This window comes from Felis catus, chromosome B3, assembly GCF_018350175.1.
Source record: "Felis catus isolate Fca126 chromosome B3, F.catus_Fca126_mat1.0, whole genome shotgun sequence".
In the NCBI taxonomy this organism is placed as follows: Eukaryota; Metazoa; Chordata; class Mammalia; order Carnivora; family Felidae; genus Felis; species Felis catus.
In genome coordinates this window covers 69,722,741-69,740,089 of record NC_058373.1, presented here as the reverse complement: position 1 = coordinate 69,740,089, position 17,349 = coordinate 69,722,741, and the positions used below count along the sequence as shown (strand labels likewise).

At 37.3% G+C, this 17,349-nt stretch overlaps 1 protein-coding gene across 2 annotated transcripts; it reads right to left on the bottom strand.

Annotated features, from left to right (window-relative positions):
* Positions 1-11,412: 11,412 nt before the first annotated feature.
* LOC101098959 (olfactory receptor 4F3/4F16/4F29-like) lies at positions 11,413-17,217 on the bottom strand. Of its 2 annotated transcripts, XR_006600119.1 has the most exons (4): positions 17,125-17,217; positions 16,485-16,586; positions 14,016-14,191; positions 11,413-11,501 (listed from the first exon to the last, which is right to left on the bottom strand). XR_006600119.1 is itself a non-coding variant. In XM_023256229.2 (3 exons), the coding sequence occupies exon 3, from the start codon at positions 14,181-14,183 to the stop codon at positions 13,221-13,223; it is 963 nt and encodes a 320-aa protein (XP_023111997.2). In that variant the 5' UTR covers positions 14,184-14,191; positions 16,485-16,586; positions 17,125-17,217; the 3' UTR covers positions 13,133-13,220. The 2 variants fall into 2 exon arrangements, 1 of the variants encoding a protein (XP_023111997.2); XM_023256229.2 differs by lacking the exon at positions 11,413-11,501 and having other exon boundaries at positions 13,133-14,191.
* Positions 17,218-17,349: the final 132 nt, after the last annotated feature.

Genomic DNA, 17,349 nt, shown 5'->3' with positions numbered 1-17,349 from the left:
CAGCAAGCAAAGGGAAAGGTTAGTAATAGGTCACTTGAGGGAAAAAGAGAAGGAGACTAGGGATTTTTGTGGAAATTATAGATTTTGTGAAGGAAGAAACTCCATAAGAATGAAAATGTACACCAAGGCACCTGGGTGACTCAGTCAGCTGAGTGTCCAACTCTTGATTTCAGCTCAGATCATGATCCTAGGATCATGGGATTGAGCCCTCTGTCTGCCTCCATGCTGACTGTGGGTCCTGCTTAAGATTCTCTCTCTCTCTCTCTCTCTCTCTCTCTCTCTCTCTCTCTCTCTGTGCCCGTCTCTCCTGCTCACACACTGTCTTTCTCTTAAAAAAAAAAAATGAATGAAAATATACACCTTCAAACAAGTGAAAACAATGCTTATCATCTCTACAGGAAGGAAGAGAGGAAGAAAAAGAGGAAGAAATGTAGGGCTCCATTGTGGCACTGGAATGTGTCCCATTCAAAAGGGTAACCAAAGTAGAAATAAAAGGCATCCAGGGGCATCTGGGTAGCTCAGTCGGTTAAGCATCCGATTTCTGCTCAGGTCATGACCTCACAGTTCGTAAGCTCAAGCCCCACATCAGGCTCAGTGCTGACAGCTCAGACACTGCAGCCTGCTTTGGATTCTGTGTCTCCCTCTCTGTCTACCCCTCCCCTGCTCATTCTCTCTCTTTATTTCTCTTTAAACATTTAAAAAAAAAAAGGCATCCAAATTGGCAAGGAAGAAGTCAAACATTACTATTGGCAACCTACATGGTACTCTGTAGGAAACCCAACAGACCCCACCAAAAAATTTCTAGAACTGATTCCTGAATTCAGCAAAGTGACAGGATATAAAATCAATATACAGATATCTATTGCATTTCTATACACCAATAATGAAGCAGCAGAAAAAGAAATCAAGGAATTGATCATATTTACAATTGCACCAAAAAACATAATATACCTAGGAATTAACCTAACCAAAGAGGTGAAAGATCTCGTGTCTGAAAACTACAGAACACTTATGAAAGAAATCGAAGAGGACACAAAGAAATGGAAAAACATTCCATGCTCATTGATTGGAAGACCAAATACTGTTAAAATGTCTATACTACCCAATGCCGTGTACACATTCAATGCAATCCCTATCAAAATAACACCTTCATTCTTCACAGAGCTAGAACAAACCATTTTAAAATTTTTATAGGACCAGAAAAGACCCTGAATAGCTAAAGCAATGTTGAAAAAGAAAAGCAAAGCAGGAAGCATCACAATTCTGGACTTCAAGCTGTATTACAAAGCTGCAGTCATCAAGACAGTGTGGTACTGGCACAAAAGAGACACATAAATTAATGGAACAGAATGGAGAACCTAGAAATGGGCCCACAGCTATATGGTCAATTCATCTTCAACAAAACAGGAAAGAATATCTAATGGAAAAAAGACAGTCTCTTCAACAAATGGTGTTGGGAAAACTGGATGGCTACAAGCAGAAGAATGAAACTGGACCACTTTCTTCCACCATACACAAAAATAAATTCAAAATGGATGAAAGAGCTAAATGTGAGACAGGAAATCATCAAAATCCTAGAGGAGAACACAAGCAGCAACCTTTTTGACCTCACCTGTAACAACTTACTAGACACATCTCTGGAGGCAAGGGAAACAAAAGCAAAAATGAACTATTGGGACTTCATCAACACAAAAAGCTACACAGTGAAGGAAGCAATCAGCAAAACTAAAAGGCAGCTGACAGAATGGGAGAAGATAATTACAAATGCCATATTGGATAAAACGCTAGTATCCAAAACCTATAAAGAACCTATCAAACTCAACACCCAAGAAAACAATCCAGTTTAGAAATGGACAGAAGACATGAATAGACTTCTCCAAAGAAGACATGCAAATGGCTAACAGGCACATTCAAAGATGCTCAACATCACTCATCATCCAGAAAATACAAATCAAAACCACAATGAGATATCAGCTCATACCAGTCAGAATGGCTAAAATTAACAACTCAAGAAACATATGTTGGTGAGGATGTGGAGAAAGGGAGCTCTTTTGCACTGCTGGTGGGAATGCAAACTGGTGCAGCCACTCTGGAAAATGGTATGGAGATTCCTCAAAAAGTTAAAAATAGAACTACCCTACGACCCATGTGTAGGGTATTCCCTACACATGTGTATGTGTATGTGTATTCCATTGTGTGTGTGTGTATGTGTATATGTATGTATGTGTATATATATATATATATGTATGTATATGTGTGTGTATGTGTGTGTATGTGTGTGTATGTGTGTATTGTGTATGTGTGTATGTATATATACATACATTCATACACACACACACACACATACACACACAATGGAATACACATACACACACAATGGAATATTAGCCATCAAAAAGAATTAAATCTTGTCATTTGCAATGACATGGATGGAGCTATAGCTATGCTAAGCAAAATAAGTCAGAGAAAGAGAATACCATATGATTTCACCCATATGTGTAATTTAAGAAACAAAACAGGTGAACTTATGGGGAAGGAAAAAAAGACAGAGAAGCAAACCATAAGAGACTCTTAACTATAGAGAATAAACTGAGGGTTGATGGAAAGAGGTGGGTGGTGGGTGGGCTAAATTGGTGATGGGTATTAAGGAAGGCACTTGTTACATACAACTAGGTGTTGTATGTAAGTGATGAATCACTGAATTCTCCTGAAACCCAATATTAGACTATATATTAACTAACGAGAATGTAAATAAAAATTTGGCAAAATAAAAAATAAAGTAGGAATAAGATATGCAGATGTCCTATAAATAGTTAGCTAGTTCTTTATTATGTGTGAAATGTGGAGAGATGAAGAAGGTTTATAATAACAGCACTAGGGATGCACTCAAATGGTTGTGGAGCTGGGATGAGGAAAATCATTAATGGTTTAATCTCTCATAGGTTAGCTCCTTAAAAAGAAACATCAATGAAGCAGAAAATCCCCTCTAGCTATATTGTTTATCTTTACACCAAAAGTATGCAGAGAGTCAGTGATGTGGCCATTGATAAACCATCATTATATAGAGAACTCTATGTCAGTTACCTATTACTGTACAACAAAGTAGCTTAAAGCAACAACATTTTCCTTGCTCCTGAGTCTGCAGTTAAGGCTGAGCTCAGCTGGGCAGGTCTTCCATTGGTCTCACCTGGGTTGTCTCATGAGGCATCAGTTATCTGGCAACTTGACTGGGACTGGAGATTTTAAATGGCCTCATTCTCATGTCCAGCGCCTTAAGCTGTCTATTTGCTGGGCCTGCCTCTCCAGAAGGTCTTCTATCATTAGGTAGTCTTGTCCAAGCTTCCTTACAGGGTAGTAGGAATGCTACAGGACAATAACACAGAAGGTGCAAACTATGCTTCAGTTCTGGAATTCACTGAGTATCATGTTTACCACATTCCATTGGTCAAGGAGAGGCATGAGACCAGGCCAAATTTCAGGTGGGGAAATCGATTCTACCTCTCGACAAGAAGAGGTGCAAAATATTGTAACCATGTTTCTCAAACAATTAGAGACTCCATAACTACTCATTCTGAGTTGTGTCTATTGGCTAAGTATTTCTTAGGTAGAAATACCCTTACTATAAGGACCCGATATATGTCCTCTAGGTTTCTATGGTGTTGTCGCTCCAAATTTTACTAACTCAAAGGAGTTAACTCATCAACTGTCTTCCATTCCTGTATTTGTCTTAGATTTAACAGATTTGTGGTTATTAATTTACATTTTCTTAATGAATTTATATTGATACTATATATGAGACTAAGTAAGTTAAAACACATGACCTTCCACATTCTTCTGTGTGCAGGACAGACCACCTCCTAACTGTCAAAGAATATTCAGAATCACTGAAGCAGAGATACAGCCACTTTACTTGATTTAAAAGGAGCCTAGAGGTCCTGTGGGAAAGTAATTTCTCACCATCAACACATACAGAACTGCCTAATAAGTGTGAGGTGTCCAAAGGAGGGCAATCTCATACATCTGAGAGAAAATCATTATGAAAGCAAAAGACATCTGGCAGAGTAGGTGAGACTAAGCAAGTAAGTGCTGGTGTTAGAGCAGGGAGTATAATTCTAGATGCAAAATGAGGTTATACATGACTCCCTTCCAACACAGCCTCTCCACCTTTTCCCCCCGCTCCTATCCCCCATATCCCTGCATGTTCCTGGGCTCTCTGGAAATGAGAGGGCTGTGGTACAAAGAAAAGACCTGTGACAGTAGAACACAGATCTCTTCTGTGGGAAGTCCCTTCCCACAGAAGAGGCTGTGAGGAAAAGTATAAAGCAAGCCAAAGGCTGGCAGTCCACAGCAGACCTCAGAGGTTCAGACAGTGGTATGTGGGCAACTAGCAACCAGCAGTTTGGGAGAGGTGGGCAATGACTCAAGCATAAACCTGTGTGCCAGAGTGGCCCCTGTCCTTGAAGCAGAAGAATGGCTGTAGCATGGCCAACAGAACAAAGAGTCCATACTTATATGGGAATCTAACCACCAAGTACTTTAGAGAGAATACTTAGGGAGGAGAACCCAGGAAAAGATTTAATTTCTGCTTCTGAAGCATGTCAGAGAAATGAGACTTGTAATGTTGTGGTAAATGTGACATGTCTGTGCTCGGCGGGTCCTGCAGCTGGTGTTTTGATTGTCTCATTTTTACTTTTTTAACTTGATTGTGTGCCTGCTTATCAAATAGTGTGTGCAGACCTTTATTAAAATGTTGGATACCTAGATAAATATTTTACTTAAACCAAACATTGTCTCTTTACCAACCAAAAGATATGTAAGGGCCAGGTTTACAAAATGAATGAACCTCTTCCCCTTCACCTAGAGATAGTCTCTACAATAAATAGTGTTGGGAAAACTGGATATCCATGTGCAAAAGAATGAAATTGGGCCCTTAGCTTACACCATATACAAAATCAACCCAAAATGGATTAAGGACTTTAAATATAAGACCTGAAATTTTAAACTCCTCGAAAAAACATAGAGAAAAAACTCCTTGACATTGATCTGGGCAATGATTTTTTTTTATTTGACACCAAAAGCACAGCAACAAAAGGAGAAGTAAGTAAGTGCGACTGAATCAAACTAAAAAGCTTCTTCACAGCAAGAGCAACAATCAATACAATGAAAAGGTAAGCTACAGAATGAGAAAAATATTTATAAATTATACATATGATAAGGGGTTAATATCCAAAATATATAAAGAACTCATACAACAGCATGACAAAATAATAATCTGATTAAAATGGGCAAAGGCCTTTAATAGATATTTCTCCAAAGATATTGAAATGGCCAACAGGTCTATGAAAAGATGTTCAAAATCACTAACCATCCAAGAAATGCAAATTAACACCACAATGAGATATCACTTCATTCCTACTAGAAAGGCTGTATTTTTTTACCTTTCATTTACACACACACACACACACACACACACACACACATAAAACTTATTGTCAAGTTTGCTAACATACAGTGTATATACAGCGTGCTCTTGGTTTTGGGGGTAGATTCCTGTGATTCATCATCCCAACAAGTGCCCTCCTAAATGCCTATCACCGATTTCCCCCTTCACTGCCATCAATCCTCACTTTGTGCTCTGTATTTAAGTCTCATGGGTTTGCCTCCTCTCTGTTAAAAACTACTTTTTCCCCTTCCTTTCCCCCATGGTCTTCTGTTAAGTTTCTCAACTTCCACATATGAGTGAAAACATATGATAACTGTCTTTTTCTGACTTATTTCACTTAGCATAATATCCTCCAGTTCCATCCACGTCATTCCAAATGGCAGGATTTCATTCTTTCTCATTGCCAAGTAGTATTCCATTGCATATATAAACCACATCTTTATCCGTCAGTTGATGGACATTTGGGCTCTTTCCATAGTTTGGCTATTGTTGAAAGCACGGCTATAAACACTGGGGTGCATGTGCCCCTATGAATCAGCATTCCTGTATCCTTTGGATAAGTTCCTAGAAGTGCTATTGCTGAGTTTAGGGTAGTTCTGTTTTTAATTTTTTGAGGAACCTCCTCACTATTTTCCAGAGTGGCTGCACCAGTTTGCATTCCCACCAACAGTGCAAGAGGGTTCCTGTTTCTCCACATCCTCACCAACATGTTGTTTCCTGAGTTGTTAATTTTAGCCACTCTGGTGTGAGGTGTTGTCTCAGTGGGGTTTTGATTTGTATTTCCCTGATGATGAGTGATGATGAACGTCTTTTCATGTATCTGTTGGCCATCTGGATGTCTTCTTTGGAAAAATGTCTATTCATGTCTTCTTCCCATTTCTTCACTGGGTTATTTGTTTTTGGGTGCTGACTTCAGTACGTTCTTTATAGGTTTTAGATACTACCCCTTTATCCAATATATCATTTGCAAATATCTTCTCCCATTCCATCGGTTGTCTTTTAGTTTTATTGATTTTTTCCTTTGCAGTGCAGGAGATTTTTATATTGATTAAGTCCTAATAGTTCATTTTTGCTTTTATCTCCCTTGCCTTCAGAGACATGTCTTCTTTGAAGGAAGAAATTGCTGCGGCTAAAGTCAAAGAGGTTGTTGCCTGTTTTCTCCTCTAGGGTTTTGATGGTTTCCTGTCTCACATTTAGGTCTTTAATCCATTTTGAGTTTATTTTTGTGAATGGTGTAAGACAGTGGTCCAGATTCATTCTTCTGCATGTTGCTGTCCAGTTCTCCCAGGACCATTTGCTAAAGAGATTGTCTTTTTTCCATTGGATACTCACTCCTGCTTTGTCAAAGATTAGTTGGCCATACATTTGTGAGTCCAATTCTGGTTTCTGTATTCTATTCATTGGTCTATGTGTCTGTTCTTGTGCCAGTATCATACTGTCTTGATGATTACAGCCTTGTAGTAGAGGCTAAAGTCCGGGATGGTGATGCCTCCCACTTTCGTTTTATTTTTCAACATAACTTTAGCTATTTGGGATCTTTTGTGGTTCTACACAAATTTTAGGATTGTTTGTTCTAGCTTTAAGAAGAATGTCAGTGCAATTTTTATTGGGATTGCATTGAATGTGTACATTTCTTTAGGTAGTATTGACACTTTAACGATATTTGTTCTTCCGATCCATGATCATGGAATGTTTTTCCATTTCTTTGTATCTTCTTCAATTTCCTTCATAAGTTTTCTATAGTTTTCAGCATACAGATCTTTTATATCTATGGTTAGGTTTATTCCTAGGTATTTTATGGTTCTTGGCACAATTGTAAATGGGATCAATTTCTTTATTTCTCTTTCTGTTGCTTCATTATTGGTGTATAGAAATGCAACTGGTTTCTGTACATTGATTCTGTATTCTGTGACTTTGCTGAATTTATGTATCAGTTCTAGCAGTTTTTTTGGTGGAGTCTTTAGTGTTTTCCATGTAGACTATCATGTCATCTGCGAAAAGTGAAAGTTTCACTTCTTCTTTGCCAATTTGGATGTCATTTATTTTCATTTTGTTGTCCGATTGCTGAGGCTAGGACTTCCAACCCTATGTTAAACAACAGTGGTGAGAGTGGACATCCCTGTCGTGTTCCTGATCTCAGGGGGAAAGCTGTCAGTTTTTCTCCATTGAGGATGATATTAGCTGTGGGCTTTTCATATATGGCTTTTATGATGTTTAGGTATGTTCTTTCTATCCCGACTTTCTTGAGGGTTTTTATTAAGAAAGGATGCTGTATTTTGTCAAATGCTTTTTCTGCATCGATTGACAGGATCATATCCTTTCTTATCCTTTCGTCTATTAATATGATGTATCATATTGATTGATTTGCAAATATTGAGCCAGTCCTACAGCCCAGGAATTAATCCCACTTGATTGTGGTGAATAATTCTTTTGGTATATTGTTGAATTCAATTTGCTAAGTCCTTGTTGAGAATTTTTATATCCATGTTCATCAGGGTCATTGGCCTGTAATTCTCCTTTTTTGTCTCTGCCTGGTTTGGGAATCAAGGTAATGCTGGCTTCATAGAATGAGTCTGGAAGCTCTCCTTCTGTTTCTATTTTTTGGAATAGCTTGAGAAGGATAGGTATTAACTCTGCTTTAGTAGAATTAAATTTAGAATTAAATTTAATTCTGGTAGAATTCCCCTGGGAAGCCATCTGTACCAGGACTCTTATTTCTTGGCAGATTTTTAATAACAGATTCAATTTCTTCACTGGTTATGGGTCTGTTCAAATTTTCTATTTCTTGTCATTTGAATTTTGGTAGTGTGTGGGGATGTCTAGGAATTTTTCCATCGCCTCCAGGTTGTCCAGTTTGTTGGCATATAATTTTTCATAGTATTTTCTGATAATTGTTTGTGTTTCTGTGGTGTTAGTTGTGGTATGTCCTCTTTCATTTGTGATTTTATCTATTTGGATCCTTTCTCTTTTCTTTTTGAGAAGTCTGGCTAGGTTTCATCAATTTTGTTTATTTTTTTCAAAAACCAGCTCTTAGTTTCATTGATCTGTTCTACTGTTTTTTTTGGATTCTATATTGTTTATTCCTGCTCTAATCTTTATTATTTCTCTGCTTCTGCTGGCCTTGGGGTTTCTTTGCTGTTCTGCTTCTAGTTCCCTTATGTGTGCTGTTAGATTTTGTATTTGGGACTTTTCTTGTTTCTTGAGATAGGCCTGGATTACAATGTATTTTCCTCTTAGGACTGCCTTTGCTGCATCCCAAAGGGTTTGGACTGTCATGTTTTCATTTTCATTTGCTTCCATATATTTTTTAATTTCTTCTTAAATTGCCTGGTTGACCCATTCATTCTTTAGTGGAATGTTCTTTAAACTCCATGCATTTGGAGGCTTTCTAAATTTTTTCTTGTGGTTGATTTCAAGTTTGATAGCATTGTGATCAGAAAATATGCATGGTATGATCTCAATTCTTTTATATTTATTGAGGGTTTTGTGACCCAGTATGTGATCTATCTTAGAGAATGTTCCAGGTGCACTCAAAAAGAATGTGTATTCTGCTGCTTTTGGATGAAAAGTTCTGAATATATCTGTCAAGTCAATCTAATCAAGTATATCATTCAAGGCCATTGTTTCTTTATTGATTTTTCCCCCAAATGATCTGTCCATTGATGTAAGTGGAGTAATTAAAATCCCCTGCAATTACAGTATTCCTATCAATAAGATTTCTCATGTTTGTGATTAATTGATTTACATATTTTGGTTCTTTCAAGTTGGGAGCAGAAACATTTACAATTGTTAACTCTTCTTGATGGATAGACCCTGTAATTATGATATAATGCTCTTCTTCATCTCTCGTTACAGCCTTTAGTTTAAAATATAGTTTGTCTGATGTAAGTATGGCTACTCCAGCTTTCTTTTGACTTTGATAGAATGACTATTATCAAAAAGTCAAAGCAAGTGTTGGTGAGGATGGGGAAAGAAAGGGAGCACTTGTACAATGTTAATAAGAATGTAACACAGTATAATCACTAGGAAAATAGTATGGAGGTCCCTCAAAAAAAATTAAAAATAGAACTACCATGTGATCCAGCAAATCCAACTCCTGAATATATATCCAAATGAAATGAAAATCACTATCTCAAAAAGTTACTGCACTCCCATGTCCATTACAGCACTATTAACAATAGACAAGATATGGAAGCAACCTAAGTTCATTAACACATGAGTGGATAAATACACACACACACACACACACACACACACAATGTATTATTATTCAGCCTTTAAAGAGAAGTAATTCCTGCCATTTATGATAACACAGATGAGCCTGGTGGGGGAGGTGCATTATGCTAAGTGAATTAAACCAGACATAGAAAGACAAATACTTTGCAATTTGATTTATATACAGAGTCTAAAAAAGTAAATAATAGAGTACCAGAGAATAGGATGGTTGTTACTAAGGGCTGGGATGTAAGATAAAGGGGAGATGTTAGTGAAAGAGTACAAGCTTTCAGTTACTAGATGAATAAGTTCCATAGACTTATGTACAGCATGATGAATACAGTTAATAATAATGTATATTTGGGGGCGCCTGGGTGGCTCAATCAGTTAAGTGACTGACTTCGGCTCAGGTTATCATCTCACAGTTCATGAGTTTAAGCCCTGCATCAGGCTCTGTGCTGACAGCTCAGAGCCTAGGCTTCAGATTCTGTGTCTCCCTCTCTCTCTGACCATAGCCTGCTTGTGCTCTCTCTCTCTCTCTCTCAAAAACAAATAAACATTAAAAAAAAATTTTACCTAATAATAATGTATATTTTACATAAGAATAATGTAAGAGTAGATTTCCAGTGTTCTCACATAAAAAGGAAAGGGTTAACTAGGTGAAGTGATGAATATGTTAATTGATTGAGGTAATCATTTCACATTACATACAAAACATATTGTACAACCTAATATGTACACTTTTATTTGTCATCATACCTTAATACAGTTGGGAAAAAGAAAGAAAGAAATCCCTGTCTGCTAACTGTTAAAATATAAACAGCTTTTATTTTGATACCTACTAATGTGATGCAGAAACCACCTCAAACAACCTTATACTACTTTCTTTCATATTAACTAAGAAGAGGAAGTTTTGTGTGTGCCCGAAAGAGCTTTACTTGAAGCCTGGTGTTCAAGTTTTTTTCTTTATGTCCTTGTTCAGGTATAGAAGGAGCCTAATGCTATAGAATCAGTAAGCAGTTTACCATGTTAAGGTCATTTTCAGCTTTCAATCAAATAGTTGTTAAAATTGGCTCATCCTCTGCCTGAACTACTGCAAACTGTCTGTTTCTATTAGGCTGAAGGAACCCCAAGAGGTGTCCACTCAGGCTTCAGTAAGAATACTGAAATAACATGACTCTATCATGGACTAACTATCTCCAAGGAGTAGATGGTGCAATGCCCTCCACTCATGCAGAATTTCGTTTGAATACAAGGGAGTTATAAAGTCAGTTTATCATATAAATTACCTCTGAGTTTCAGCCCCTTTGTATTTTTTTTAAAGTTTATTTATTTTGAGAGAGAGAGAGAGAGAGAGCACCCACACGAGTGAACAGGGGAGGGGCAGAGAGAGAGGGAGAGAGAGAATCCCAAGCAGCTCTGCACTGTCAGTGCAGAGGCCAATGCGGGGCTCAAACCCACAAAATGTGAGATCATGACCTGAGCTGAAGTCAGACACTTAACCAACTGGGTCATCCAGGAGCCCCCAGTCCCTTTGATATGCATCTAGTAAATAGGTGGATATTTTAATGACAGATTTAAATGACAGAACACAATTGCATTGTATTTTACTGAATTGATGCATGTTTTGTATTTGTTATTTTGTGTTATTAAGTAGAGAGAGAAAAGATATGTTCAGATTTTAGAAGGACAGATAAGAGAGACCCACCAACTTTGAAGTGTGGTGATTAAGAGCAGGGATACTAGAGCAGAAGCTGTGTGGATTTGCAACCAAGCTTCGCCACTTACCACCTCTGTGTCTCTGGGCTAGTTAGTGTATCTTTCTGTGCCTCAGGTACATCTCCTATAAATAAGAATAATCATATTACCTACCTGATTGCTGAGAGAATTAAATGAACTGGTATATATTAACAGCTTCAGATAGTACCTGCCACATAAATGTTCAATAAATGTTGGTAAAGGTAGAGGTGGTGACAGGTGGACAAAAACAATGAATGGGCTTTTAAAAAGCTAGTAAGAAAGGTGTTGGATGAGTAGGAGCTATGGCAGTCTCTACCAGGCTTGTAAATGACACAGTTAAGGGCAAGCAAAATGATAATAAATCTGTACTGAATTTTATTTGGAGTGAATGCACATCTAAGTTTCCATTTGTCAAATAGAAAGGCATGTGATATTATGTGATCCTTTGATCACATAATATTTATAAGGCTGATCTTCAAAGGAGCACCCTAAGAGGTCACCAGGAGAAAGAGAAGTATAAACAAAGTTTATCAAGAGGAAGAGGAAAAAGGAACAGTTATACACAAACAACAATCATCACCCAAAGGCTAATTTTGCTAAAAAGAAATATCTCTCACTTGGTTAAGCTAATGTCTTAGCCCATAATTGTCCTGATAAATATATATTTTACAAACGAATGAACAATTTTAAATAAGTCCAAAATAACATCAGAAGAAAAGTGAATATAGAAGAATGAAATAACTTCCTAAATGAAGTCTGAAGCCTGAATACAATACTGTATGTTAAGTAACTGGAATTAAAATAACTTTTTTAAAAATAGGTAAACTGAGAAAAAAAAGAAGTCTGAAATCTGTTAGTGGCTTAAGAAGATAGATTCATCATGAAGATCTACCAAAAATTCCTAAATAACTGGGATATGAGTACACATGTGGCATTTTTAAAGAATCTTTAAAATAAGTAGGCATTAATACAACTTTATCATAGTTTGTGTTCATTATCTTGATCTTGGTAATAACTTCACAGTATATATGTATATCAAATTACTATGTTGTATACTTTAAATATATACAATTCTATTTGAAGATTTCAGTTATTCCTCAATAAAGTTAGGAAGGGAACTGTGGAGATCTGATTCTCACCTTAGATCTATCACTTAACAAAAGTTGGAACAAATTATCTCAAATTCCAGTTCCAAAATTTCATAATTCCATACATAATCAACAGCTCTAGGTAACCAAAGGAATGGGGTAATAGGAAGCAGATACCTTAGAGGGAAAAAAATCAAACCAATTGGTATTATGGCAGTTTGGTAGATAGTTTGAGGAAAGGACATTAACCAGTTCAAAGCAAGGAAAGTATCACAGTGAAAATGAATAACATGTTAATTTCCAACACTAAATCATTGAACACATTCTCTGTTTGGCACCTTTTGAGGGATAAAACTGTTGGAAGTGGTGGATTAAGGTGATAGCTTTGGTTTGAGACATTTTCCGCAGTAATTAAAGAATGAATAGGAAGAATTTTTTACTTTATCCCCTCCCCCCCACGATATAAATCAAGATAAAAATGCTTACTACACAGTTTTTATAAATATTAAATAATTACTATAAAGCATCCAGCACAGGAGGGCCTGAAACACAGAAGTGCCAATGTTAGTTCCCTTTATCACAATTAATTCAGGTGCTGGTGATACACAGAGACATGGTAAATGCTTAAATGTAACCTAGTGCATAAAGTTAATAGAGATCTAAAACTTCAATTACTCTATTTTTTTCTGTTGTCATTGAGTGTGTAGGTAAAATTTTTTTAACCTTTAGAGTACTTAGGACATCCTCCTGTAACTCACAAGCTGATGACAGAGTTTCTTCATTGCTGCCTTCATCTCCTTGTTCCTGAATGTGTAGATGACTGGATTCAGAAAAGGTGTGAGAACTGCATCAAAGATGGCAAGAAATTTGTCCAAGTGTGATGAGGGGAAGGGCCAGGTGTAGAAGAAGATTAATGGCCCAAAGAATAAAACCACCACAGTGACATGAGCTGACAAAGTAGAGAGGGCCTTGGATAACCCACCTGAAGAGTGTTTCCAAACTGTGACCAGAATGATGATGTAAGAAATAATCAGTATAAAGAAAGAACCCACAGAGATGAGTCCACTATTGGCTGTGACCATGAACTCCAGCCTATTGGTCTCTGTGCAGGCAAGTTTAATGAGCTGAGGAAGGTCACAATAAAAGCTGTCCAATACATTAGGACCACAGAAAGGCAAGTCTACAACAAAAGCCAATTGGGCCACTGAGTGGATGAGGCCAAGGACCCAGGCTGCAGCCAAAATCAAAATGCACATTCGTGGGCTCATAATGGTCAGGTAGTGGAGAGGCTTACATATAGCAACATATCTGTCAAAGGCCATGGCAATGAGCAGCACCATTTCTGTCCCCCCAATAGCATGAATAAAGAAGATCTGAGATATACAACCCCCAAAAGAGATGGCTTTGCGTTTTCTGAAGAGGTCATAAATCATTTTGGGGGCTGCAATAGAGCAAACCCCCACATCAAGAAAGGAGAGATTGGCCAGCAGGAAGTACATGGGAGAGTGCAAGTTAGGGTCAGTACTCACAGAGAACACAATGAGGAGATTTCCCATTAGGCTTGCCATGTAGAACACAGAGGAAAAGAAGAAAAGAAGAAGCTGGATCTCCCATGAATTAGAGAGTCCCAGGAACACAAACTCATATACCACAGATTGGTTGGCTCCATCCATTGCCTCTGCAAACAGAGGTGACATAATTTTACCTGGAAAAAAAAGTAAAGAGAAAATAAACTTTGTGGGGAGTCACTGACTGCATGAATTTCATATCGTAAAGTAAAAACATTGCCTTATTTTACACAGCCAAAACACGTCTAATGTAACCCCTTAAACTATAGTTGCATAAAATAAGTAGTAACTCATTGCTACAAAGCACGGCTTCAACTCCCTAGTCTCCTTAACTTCCCTAGGTTTTGGTAAGAGAAGATTAAGCAAAATCTTCTGCTAAATCCTAAGGGTCATGAGTGGCAGGCCAGGAATGCCTACAATAACATGAAAGAAGAAGGAAGAAATGGAAGCTAACTCATTGATTTCTCCCTCAGTGTGTTACTCCTGCCCACGGAGTCCCCCAAAATTCAGGCAACTTCTGATGATCTTCATGTTCCTCACCCCTTTGATTACCTTCCATATGCAATGCTATCAGTCTCATTACTACTCTCTTATGTTTGGCCTCATGCTATTGCATTTTACTGAATCATGTTCACCTTTTCCTCTCCACGAGAAAAGATCATGTAGAAACCCTAAAGGTATCCAGCTGTTGTTGCACAGCTCATGGAGTGGAAGTGATCACAGGGTTTGAGCTGTAAGACTGTATGATAAAGTAAGGACAAGCCAAGAGATGTCTTTCCTGCAGAATCTAAACATGGTTGAAGTAATACAATGTAGAAAAAAAAATGCTATGTGATTGGTATTTGTAGATCATTGTCCATTCCATATTCACTTTTCATGGTTCATGGAAGGGCAAAAAGAACACAGCGCTTGGAATCAGAACTGTGATTAGATCCTAGCCCTAAACTACAGGAACTTAAATTTTTTCTCGCATCCCTTCTACAACTTGACTCACTTCTTGAACTCAGTTTCACCATCTGTAAAATAAAGGGGCTGAGGTGAGTGATAGTAAGTAATTTTTTCAAGTCTAACATTTCTATGAGTTTATAATACAGTGTCTCCTCAGTAAGTAATGAAGCTCACCATAATGATGGTATTCTTTGCATTGGACTACTACCATATTCACCATCTATTTCCTCATCTACAGTTGGTTATAAGTCCCATATCCCATAGAAATCCCTCTCCTCATATCTCCCTCTTCTCTAATTCCTTTTGCACTACTTACATGACTCAATTAGCTTATTATTGTTAAGTTTGCTATATGATTTATTGTGCCCTTTCTCATAATCATCTGTAATCAAGCAACATTTACTAGATGTCTGCTAAGCACAAAGCATTGTTACAGGACACTGTGGACCTACTGAAATGTTAAAATACCCACTACCCCTTAATGCTTTTACATTTCAGCACATATACAAAAATATAAACAATATTTAAAGACATGCTATATTTAAAAATGTCTAATAAGTAGTATGATCATAAAATCTGTAAAGCAAAGAAGATACCCAGAGTGCCAGAGCAATCAGGGCTTTCTTCAGAAAGAAACCAAGACCTCTGTTGCATTTTAAGATGTGGATATAATTTATTTGAATATGCAACTTCATAGATGAGCTTAAAGAATTTTTGTAATACCTAATATAATCAAGAAATACAATCAGGATAATATGAATAATTAAGAAATATTGGCGCACCTAAGTGGCTCAGTCAGTAAAGTGTCCAACTCTTGACCTTGGCTCTGGTGGTCATGATCTCACAGTTCATGAGATAGAGCCCTGCATTAATAGCTCATGGCCAGCTTGGGATTCTTTCTCTCCCTGTCTCTCTGTCTCTCTCTCTCTGTCTCTCTCTCTCTCCCTCTTACTCTCTCAAAATAAATAAATAAACTTAAAAAAAAAAAAAAAAGAACTATCTCCTAGGCTGTAGCAGTGTTTGATGAGCTATTTATGGAAATAATCAAAACAAAAAAGTGACCACCATGTACAAAACACCACAATAACTTCTTTAAATACATGTTGTTTGATATATACAGAAACCACAAAAGTTGGTATTATTAGCTTCTTTTGCAAAGAAGCAAATCCAAACCAAGAGAGGGAAAGCAACAGATTACAACAATAAATGATAGAACTGATATTGATTCTCTGATCTGCCTCTCAACCAGTATATAGAGAAGACTTTTCTCATGACTTTCTGATTGTATGACACACCTTAGTCACTTTCTGGAAGCCCCATGTTGCACTTTCAGCATCCTAGCCAGATCTAAGTGAAAGAAAATGAGGTTTTGTCCTCAAGTGTTCACAAACATTTGAGTTTCTTAAACTACTTCTCACACATCTATAATCTATCCAGGGTATTTAAAGAACCATGGTAGGAGAAGGAAAATCCATATGATACCTGCATCTCAGAGCATTCTGGTTGAGTTCCCAGACCAATATTTTCTCAATCCACATGAACTCCTTTAGCTTCCCATAGAAGAGACTCAGCTCTCGCAACTCTCTAATTAACAGAGAAAACAAAGGTGCTCTATCTCCATGTCAACAAATGAAATAAAGCCCAGAACTAAACCAAGTCAGATTTTATTCCCTCTTACAAGACCATCTCCTAATGGTTGAAAATCCCTTTTTTGGTTCTCCAACTGGGACAGCAATGGAGGGGGGAAAAGTAACTTCAGTTTCTGACTGCATGTCCTTTTTCTTCTCATTTGTATTGGTTCTTGCTCATTAAGCTCAACTGAAGCTGCTTCTGTTGTACAAGATAACATATTATTGATCTCTATACAAAGTAATCCTGTCACCAGAATCATCTATTCAATGCTGGCCTTTGGGAACTTCAACATTCTACACCAGTATTCCTTAACTGTTTCTGTGTTTGTCACCCACCCACTCATTTAAAGACCTAACATGTGACTGTTTCCAAAGAGTTAAGCATGTCCAACTTTCCCTGGTTGAAACTAGCATTACTTCATGCACAGGTAACTATAAAAATGTTATTATCTTCAGAGATATGGGTAATTGGCACACAGGAGAATACCGACCAAATGACACTGCAGTGGCTTGGGATCACCAGTATGAGTTCATTTATTCACGGGAATTGTCATTCAGAATCCTGGCCAACCATCAGAGGAAGCTATTAATAAGTCACCAAAGAGGAAAAAGAGAAATAAATAAATAAATAAATAAATAAATAAATAAATAAATAAATCGCCATTTCTTCACTTAATTGGAGATATTTATTTCATACATAAGGTTAAAGAAGGATC

Coding starts and splice junctions, on each gene's coding strand:
- LOC101098959 (XM_023256229.2), bottom strand. CDS start 14,183: ATGTCACCTCTGTTTGCAGAGGCAATGGATGGAGCCAACCAATCTGTG.